Raw genomic sequence first — 10,028 nt, 5'->3', positions numbered from 1 at the left:
TACAGTACTAGCCTATTTTCCGCTATTTAATTCCGATAGACTGGGTCTATTTGCTGCTGTCGGCTACCGTGGGTATTTGTAAACACACTGTTTCATATAATGCCATGTTAAAATATTGTAATGAGCAGGCAGTATAAGCAGCCACTGGATGCAGATCGAGCAGGCGGTGGTGGTGGCCTTAAGAATTGCCATGTTTTGGGATGTTAGCATAAGGGGCGTGGCCGTTAAGTTCAAGCGATAGCCACAGAGAGTTGTGTAGCGGGCATTCTTTATTCCCTGGCTGTAATTCTACAGTGCTATCCGATTCCAGCGCTATATCTGCAGCGTTCATGTACAATCTTACCCTATTATTCCCCAAAAAAAAAAAATCCCACATCGTGTGTCAAAACATGAACGAGCAAAGGGTAAAATTGATCCACTTTCAGGACTTGTAGGATCGATTTATTAATATCTGATGAATTAATAATGCCTTGTATTTTCTTATTAATGTATTGCTAATGTACCACTTTATGTGTACAAATTAAATGTATCATGACCCACTGGACTCGTTTGTATATTAACTTTTTGAAATATACCTCACGCCTCATTAGGCCTACAGTTCGTTAAGCCAATTAAATTATAGAGTACAGTATATAATGTATTGTGTACTTGGTTAAACCAATAAAGAAGGTCCTGGACGCACAACGATTTAAGACAAATGAGAATTAAGAATTATTTGATTGTTTCTATTGACATATCGTTTTATTCAACACCAGCAATTTTTATTTTGTTACACCTAGTCATATTTTTACTCCAAACGTTGTCGATGTTAATATTCTTTGAATCGTTGTGGTTTAATGTTCGACTATCGATAGTCTGTCGCATTTTAGCGCACGCGTGAACTTGCAGTCAATGTCTTGCAGTAATATCATCTATGCAAAGCGCTGGTGCTTCGACTTTTTGTGCAGCCATTTAGTGTTCTGAAAGAAGTTGCATTTTGTATCAGTTTTAAGTCCCTGTACAGTTAAAGCTATTGTTATTATGTCTGACAAGAAAGGTAAGGTGAAATGGGAACAATATTTTAACAGTTCCTTCATGTTATTTGTAGTTTCTTCAATGTTAGGTCTGAAAATTTCGCCATTTAAGCAATTAAGTTCCTTTACGCCCAATTATTAATGAGGTCTAAATTTTGTTGCGAAGACGTTCTAATGTGTGTATAACTGAGTTATTTAATTTGATGAGTATTTCTTAGCTCCTAGAGCTGAATTTGGAGCGTTAATGTTACATTTGTTAGGTATATATATCTGAAGATGAGGTAATCAATACTTCAGGATAAACAAAATGGCTCCTTGAATTAACCTGTCAAAATGCCTTTGAATATAAGTTAACTGTGAAGAAATGGAACGTTTAGACTTTGTCATTAAATTGAATCTACCTGTATGTAATAAATCTTATATTTAATTATGATGAACTGTTGATATCACAGTACAATTGTGAATTTGACCAAAGTCAGCTTTTCTGGCTAGGCTACATCTAATAATTTCTGATTTTGGTAATAAAATGAAATGAAATAAATTGCATTGAATCAGTTTTAAGATTTAAAATATTTTTTGGTGTTGCTTTTTGTTGTCTTTTTATTTCAGAGATTCTCGTGATCTAGGCCTGTTCTTCAGATCAAATAGCCTACTTGGCAATTTTGTGATCCTCGTGTGGCCTCTCACAACTTGAACACAGAGAGAAAGAGAGAGAAAGAAAAGATAATTATGCATTTTAAAAACAAAACTTTGTCCAGGGTAAACATTGTATAATTATTCCTTGCAGCTTTCCTGTTGTGGATGTTTCTTGGCGGGGATAATCTCGTTGGCCTGTTCTAGAAAAGTGGCAGCAGTATTTAAACACAAAAAACGTATTCTTCTTCTACGTGTTATCCGAACTGGCTGGCTGCTTGTCTTTTATAATTCTACCTTCACTAGATATCTCCTTAGTGTAGCAAATTGGAGTGCAAACGTCTGTTACTTATATTTATTATTTTTCTCGTCAATATGATGTGAGAGATTTTTGCATGGGTGGAACTGCAGGAATGGACACTTTATTCTAGGATAATGTATATAACTTATCCCATTTTTGTTGCAATTAGGAGGTCTTTCATCAAAAGATTTTACTCGATATGTTACACATTTGTTTTCTTAAGATTTTGAGTACCATTTAGCAGAACGCACAGTGCCTTTTATTTATATTAATAAAAGATCAGCATCTTATCAACCTGAAATGTTACTTATTACAAAGTAATTCTTTTTAATTTACCTAGGCATTGCCACAGTTTGGCAACTGTGCATGGTTTTCTTTCCATTTTTCTTATGGCAGAAATTTCAAAGCGTCCATTCTTGTAGTCTACAGTGGATTTTGCTGTACAGTAGAATTTTTTTGATGGGTTCTGTTTTAAAGGATATGTCACAGTGGTGTTTCTTGGCACTTATATCAATCCGCCCACTGGCAGAAACACCAGAACTGTACTTTATTATAAGTTTTGCTAATGTGGTATGGAGCAGCTATTAATAACAAACTTTGATGTATTTACTTTCTGTAGCATGTATTCAGTTGGTCTGCAATGCACAGTTTTATTCCAGGTGTGATAACATGTAATTCAAGAAGACAAATATTTCTGATCAGTTTTCCCTTGGCACGGAGTGTGCAGGTTTCCACGTTCTCATGATCCATATTTTTTGTTCGAATAGCTGAAGTAATGCTCTCAGGGGGTATGATTATCATAGTGGCTTAACTTGTTTCTTTCCACCTAGATGATTGAGGTGCGATTCCTGGTCAATACCTAGTTGTAATTTTCACCTGAAAAATGTCCGGAAGGCAAACTCCTGGCTGAAGCCCAACATGAGCCAGGTGGCTCCAGCAACCCCAGAAATACTTGGGATTAACTAAAGAAAATTAACTGAAGTAATGTTCCTGAACACTTAAATTATCACCTGTTACGTATTAGGTTTCTTTTTTAACTTTAATACAGGCATGTTTCACAAGTGATTTAATATTTACGTGATGTGGGATGGAGTTAATGCCATTAATCTAGATATATCATCGGATTTTGAATCAGCATAACAATGCTTCTTTTCATAAATATTTTTTCTAGAATAGGCTATATTAGATCATTAAACTTCAATTGCCCACACTTGCCCCTGCATTGGTTTTATGTGTTTTTTCCATTTTCACACCAGGCAAATACTGGGCTGTACTGTAATTAAGGCCACAGCCGCTTCCTTCCCACTCCTAGCCCTTTCCTATCCTCTTGTCGTCATAAGACCTGTGTGCTGGCGCAATTAAAGCCAATTGTGTAAAAAAAAATAAGAATAAAAAAAAGGTTAAACATACAATCGTTAAGTAATTTTGGTAAGTAGTGAAGTAAAATTGAAGGTTGTCGAGGATTAAGAGTAATGAAAAAAAGTATGCAGAAATGTAACATTAAAAACCTCCTTGGACAAAATTTTAGTTACCCTGGTTCGTGCACCAGGAGGATGAACTTCCGAATAAATGTAAATTCAAGAACGATATTATATTACAGTTTAAGTTAATAGATCTTGACCCATGTCCAGCAATTGGATACTTACTTTACACTCACCTGAAAACATGGTTTTGAGGATTTAAAAAAAATCACATAAATGAGCAAGTAAATCTACAATGGAGATTGAATTAACATTGTATGTAAAAAAAATTAAGAAATCCCTACTCATTGAATGAAATGTCTAATATGCCACAAAATAACTAGTGAATAATATTTATGAAAAGTAGATTATAAATGGGGTTTAACAGTAGCCTGCTAGTTTTGCATTAGGAAGTCTTTTGAGTTCTTGAATATGTAAAATTCTGTGCACGAGAAGTTGTAGTAAAATAAAACTTTACTTTAAAACAAACTTCTGTATACTGCTACAGAAAATCAATTTTTTTCCAGATACAGGTTTAAATTGTTACAGGACTGTACTCTAATCAAGTAACTCCAACAATGTTCGTCATGTCTTTGGGGGACAGGCGTACTCACGGTATCTCTTACTGAAGCATGGGTCAATTGTTGCATCTACTGCAAGTTGTCTATTCAGAGGAGATTTTGTGCAAGTTCCAAGTTCTTTGAAATAAATTTTCTCTGAAGACAGGTTATCTACTCGCTCAAATTACCTTTCACTCATTATTTCCAACACTAGCTGGCTATTAACAAAAGTTAATATTTTTCTTCATAGTTTTTTGTTACCAAGATATTGAACATTGCTGCCTTATAAGACACAATATTACAAAATATAAATTATAGTTATAAGTTCAGCCCGAACGCTAGTTGGATCTCCAACAGCTCCACTATTAGCTGTCATAGACAGCGTAGGAATCATTGAAGAGGCATACTAGGGAAGTTCAGCCCGAACGCTAGTTGGATCTCCAACAGCTCCACTATTAGCTGTCATAGACAGCGTAGGAATCATTGAAGAGGCATACTAGGGAAACGAGGAGTGGGTTAGATACCCCGTTGTTTTTCTGGTCGCTGTCAAATTGTCCAAGTCAAGGATGAGACTGAGGAAGTCTTTAAACAATAATCACTACCATCACTACTTCAATCAAAGTAACAAATTTGGTCTGGCCCATACCATAAGACTGTAAACATTGTTGTACCAAGCTAGTGACTATGCGGTTTGGGTGTCATGGCTGTCAGCTTGCATTCGGGAGATAGTTGGTTTGAACCTCAGTTGGCATCCCTGAAGATGGTTTCCCATTTTCACACCAGGCAAATATTGGGCTGTACGTTACTTAACACCACGGTCACTTCCTTCCCAGCCCTAGCTTTTTACTATTACCGTAGTCAACATCGGTGCAATGTTAAATAGTCTTGCCAAAAATGGATGAGGCAGTATGGATAATTTCTATGAAAATGCAAGTCTAGATGTTAAGTACATAATTATGATAGATGATAATGACTAGGGAATATCAGGTTATTACAACACAAATGGCAGCTTGACAGAGAGCAGTAACCTTCGCTACAATCTTCACAGTTGGCTGGAGAGATTAAGTGTATTCAAGCAAGTCCACAGATGGATGGCAAATTGGATGAGGAGCAACAAACGAGAGGTATTCATCACTAGGCATGGTCAAGAAGACAAGGGATGAAGTGACCCAGTTTGTTGATGTGGTAGGGTGGGCTTTACAAAGGTGTACAGTGAGTTATGTTACATGCCTAGTAGAAGTAAACCTGACAGGAATTTTTCCTGACTGAATTTTTAAGGTCTGTCTCAATTCTGGAAAGAGATAAAGAAAACAACAAGCATTGAGCATGTGGTGCCAAGTACCAGACGTACAGAATTTTACGAAATACATTTGAAATGGGCTTGGCGCTATAACTTTACTGTTGAGTTCCGTAAATGTGTAATTTTGGTCTGATGAATCTAGTTTTCATGTGCTCAGTAGTGCAGGATGGCAAGTATGCCAATATCTTTCGTCTGTGCTGTTTCAGGTTTGAAGCAATATGGATATTCCAGCATTTTGAATTACCAGGTCCTTTAGCCTACATCTCAGTAAAGCACATGAATGTCTGTCATCCGGGATGGCAGTTGCTTGTCCACTAGACTTGCACTCAAATGCAGCATTCTCATTTTGACTGGCTTGCTAATTCCCAAAATTTGAAACCACTAGGAAATTGTGGGTATTTCTGAAACAGCAGTTGAAGTACACAAACAGGCATCCACATTCTCCTATAAAATTTAAGGACCTTCAGTGTCAGTGGCTGAAAATTCATGTTGCATACTTCTACAGCCTAGTAAAATCCCTACTGCTCAGGATTCATATGGTTATCGAAGTCAGTTGTGGTGTTTTGCATTGTTAATTTCTGTTGCCTGGACAACTTTCTTTAAAAACATTTCACCACAGATGGATCCCAGAGGTTTGAAATATTGTGCAACCTGCTTATGGCAAAATTTCATTGATTTGACATGTTAAGTGATTCACAAGTCTCCTAGAAAGTTGAGAGAAGAATGTGTAGCAACTTTCAGCTTAGTTTTATTGTCTTTGCTCATTGTCAATTGTACGCCTGTTCCGTTCGTGGCCTGAGACCGACAGTCTGAAATTGAGGTGGTTGTTTGGGTCATCAGTTCATAGACTGGTTGGAGGCAACTGTCCATGTCACCTTATTCATTTCTACTTTCCTACATCCTACACCACCGGGCGAGTTGGCTATGCAGTTAGGGGGTGGGGCGCTGCTGTGAGCTTGCATCCGGCAGATAGTGGGTTCGAATCCCACTGTCGGCAGCCCTGAAGATGGTCTTCCGTGATTTCCCATTTTCACACCAGGTTGTACCTTAAGGCCACAGTCCCTTCCTTCCAACTCATAGGCCTTTTTTTTAAATTCCATTTTTGCCATAAGACCTATCTGTGTGGGTGCGACGTAAAGCTAGTAGCAAAGAAAAATCCTACACCTACTCTAATCTGTTTGTTAAATTCATACCTGCCTTTTTTACCATCTATACTAACCTCGAAAATTAACTGAACAAGACCTGGGTGACTTTAAGATGTGCCCTATCATTGTCTCTTCATCTGATCTAATTTTGCCAAATCATTTTCCTCCAATTCGTTTTAGTATCTCTTCATCTGACCCATCTATCTTCAGCATTCTTTTGCAACACCAGTGTGAGAATAATTGATGTTTTAAACCAGTGATTCCACTTGTGAATATATTACTGTTAAGAACCTAGGAATGGAAAATATTACACAGTGAAACCTGTTTAAGCTGACCAGATGAAAAAATTCACAAAATTGGTCTTATAGAGGGGTTATCATAAAGGGTAATATCAAACGTTGACTGATCCTGTAATTCTCCCACAAAGCAGTATTATTGGACCTTTGTTTTCTTATTTACAAAAATACAAGTTAAGAACTGGAATCGCAGGTAAGGCTTTCTGCAGATGATGTACTGTATAGAATAGTAAATGAGTTAAGATTGTGAGCGACTGCAAGAAGACCTCAGTATTGTTGAGAGACGGACAGCAGACAATGGTATGGTGGTAAACGGGATGAAGTCAGGTTGTAGGTTTCACCTAGAGGAAAAGTCGTCTGTTTTAATCACTGTTGGAGTGATTGAAATTGTTTATTATGGGAAGTGCCCTAAGTACCTAGGTGTTAATAAGTGATCTTCATTGGGATAACCTCACAAACAGGATTGTCAATTAAGATTATAGATCTCTTTATTCGGTTATGAGGGTATTGAGGGGTTGTGTTAAGGATGTACAGGTACAGAGCTCGATAGCTGAAGTGCGGCCAGTAACCAATATTTGGGAGATCATGGGTTTGAACTCCACTGTCTGCAGCCATGAAGGTGGTTTTCCTTGGATTCCTATTTTCACACCAGGCAAATGCTTGGGTAATTAAGTTCATGCCCCTTCCCAAACCTAGCCCTGTCCTATCCTTGTCACCAAAACCTTCGATGTGTTAAATGTGTTTGATGAATGACTGGCAAAAAAGAAAAGGGCAAATTGGGGTAAATATTCATGTATAGGAGAGAAATTGAGGATTGGAATGCTTTATCACAAAGAATATTCGATCTAGCTGGATGACAGCCCTTAATGCATATCCGTGATTAATCGATACATACATTACGAAGGATATGTACAGAGAAAAACAATATGCAGTTAGCTATGTGAAAGCAACAAAAGCACAAAGTTGGTAATGTGGGATTTTGAACACTTTATCTTCATTCATTGTGGCAGATAAGCTAGGAAATTTGGGCAATGGTAAATAAGTAGGGGACTGGTAAGAATAATATTGCATTGAAAATTACTTGCATGTATTCAGCACTCCATTCGAATATTTTCATAGGTTATGATATGGTGATGAAAAGAGCGATGATTTGGGGATAAGCAAGGGGGTCTGGGGGCGTAAGCACCCAGGTTAGTGCCGCGAAGTGGCCTCAGGTCTCTAGTTTCAACTGCTTGTCTCCATATGACAGGTCTATCCAGACCAGTGCTCTTGTCCAGCCCCTACCCTAACCAGTCCAGGCCAATGGTATTTGCAGTGCAATCTAGAGGCCTAAGGCTGCTTTGCGGCTCTAACCTAGGGGCTTATCCCCCCAGACTTCCTTTGCTTCTCCCCATATGACAGGTCTATCAAGACCAATGCTCTTATCCGGCCCCTATCCTAACCAGTCCAGACCATTGCTCTTGTCCATATCATATCCTAACCAGTCCAGACCACTGGTCCTTGCACTGCAAACTAGTGGCCTAAAGCTGCTTCATGGCTCTAACCTGTGGGCTTACGCCCCCAGAACCCTTTGCTTGTCCACGGATCATTGTTCTTCTCAACACCATACCATAACCTATGAAAAATATATTGCGTTATATCAATAACATAACCAAAACTTGTAACATCCATGCTTTGCATTTTTGCATTGTAACTTGCATGCTTTCCTCACCTACTGTAAGTTTCATGCTTTGCTGTAAAGTCAAAGTGACCGGTCTATCCCATAACATCTCTGGAAACAAAGATGGTTATCATAAATACATCCTCGTACTTCATAAGAGAAATTATTACAAATATTACCCACAAAATCACTAAAAATGCTACATTTCAGGACCTGAAAATATTCAAAATGGACTGCTGAATACACGTGAGTAATTGTGAATGCAATATTATCATTTCCAGTCCCCTACTTCAATACCAGAGCTGAAATTTGTTTAGAAGGGTTATGGGAAGGTATATTCAGGGAAATGGGGTGGTCTAGGGAGCAGTGATATGGGTACAGGGATCTGGAAGTCAAGTAGGGATGACATAAAAATGTTGGTGTTGAACTGTAAGAGTATTGTAAAGTTGTAAAGAAAGGAATAAAATATAATAGATATATATTTGACAGATATTGTAATAGGAGTTGAATCATGGCTGAGAAATGATATAGTGGATGCAGAAATTTTCTCATGGAACTGGAGTGTGTTTTTCAAGATGTTGTTCCCATAGGGAACCTGAAATTGTTTCGAATGGAGTGTGTATAGTAGAGATAAGTTAGGAATGGTAGGAGGGGGATTATTCACAATGGTGAAAGAAGGATTTGTAAGCTACAAAAAAGTTTGATGAAAAGTATGAAATTCTAGGTGTAAGGATCATTTCTAAAGAGAATAGGCAACTTGGTATCTTTAGAGTGTACAGACTGGGAAAGAGTAACACTGATACAGAATTCTTTGATACGATAATCAGCTATGTGGGAAATGACGTGGAAAGGGATGCGATTGTATCAGGCGATCTCGATTTACCTCAATTGGAAATGGTAATGCAAATGGTAGGAAGCATGACCAACAAATGGCAGATAAGTTAATATGGGAAGGACAGCTGATTCAGAAAGTGATAGAACCAACTAAATGGAAGAATATACTGGACGTGATGCTGGTAAAACCAGATGAGGTTTATAGAGAAACCGAAGTAATAGATGGTATTAGTGATCACGAAGCTGTTTGTCATAGTTAAAAATAAATATGATAAAAAGGAAGGTTTTAAAAGTAGGACTACTCTACTATGCACAACCATATGGCTGATAAGGCAGGCATGGAGTTTTTAACCCTCAAAGTGCTATCGTCTCGCTACGAGAAGATCGGATCCCATCTCAAGTGCTATATTCTCGCTGCGAAATGAAATTCTCTATATGGTAGGCAGTGCAAGTTGGTCTTTGGTTGGGGAAGGAAGGCAGGAAGTGGCAATCTTGTCAATTGTGAACAGGTCTCTGTTTACGTCTACTCAAACTGTCCTGTTGCTTTGAGCGTTGGAAGATTGTTTGCTAGCCAGTTTGTGATAATTGTGCCTGATTTTCTCTATTTTACTTGGTTTATTCTAGTTTAGTGATTATTATAATATAAACATGAGTGAACTAAGTGGTTCAAGTGCAATATTAGAGAAGCATTGGGCGAGCTTATGAGTGATGAAAGTGAAGATGATATTGGTAATGTGGATTTTCCTGATTTATCATTAGATGACTTTTCTTCTAGAAGTGGGGAAGAATATGATGCTAATTTAGATACCCATAACTATAGTTATGC

At 37.8% G+C, this 10,028-nt stretch overlaps 1 protein-coding gene across 1 annotated transcript in view; it reads left to right on the top strand.

Annotated features, from left to right (window-relative positions):
• Window positions 1-901: 901 nt before the first annotated feature.
• Window positions 902-10,028, top strand: part of LOC136873853 (DAZ-associated protein 2) — an 87,263-nt gene continuing 78,136 nt past the window's right edge. Inside the window, exon 1 of the mRNA XM_067147137.2 lies at window positions 902-1,036. Coding sequence (XP_067003238.1) covers window positions 1,021-1,036 — 16 coding nt within the window. The 5' untranslated portion in view covers window positions 902-1,020. The remainder of the gene's footprint in view (window positions 1,037-10,028) is intronic.

Source organism: Anabrus simplex, chromosome 5 (assembly GCF_040414725.1).
Source record: "Anabrus simplex isolate iqAnaSimp1 chromosome 5, ASM4041472v1, whole genome shotgun sequence".
In the NCBI taxonomy this organism is placed as follows: domain Eukaryota; kingdom Metazoa; phylum Arthropoda; class Insecta; order Orthoptera; family Tettigoniidae; genus Anabrus; species Anabrus simplex.
The sequence above is the reverse complement of the archived record's forward strand: the minus strand, read 5'-3'. Positions and strand labels throughout refer to the sequence as shown.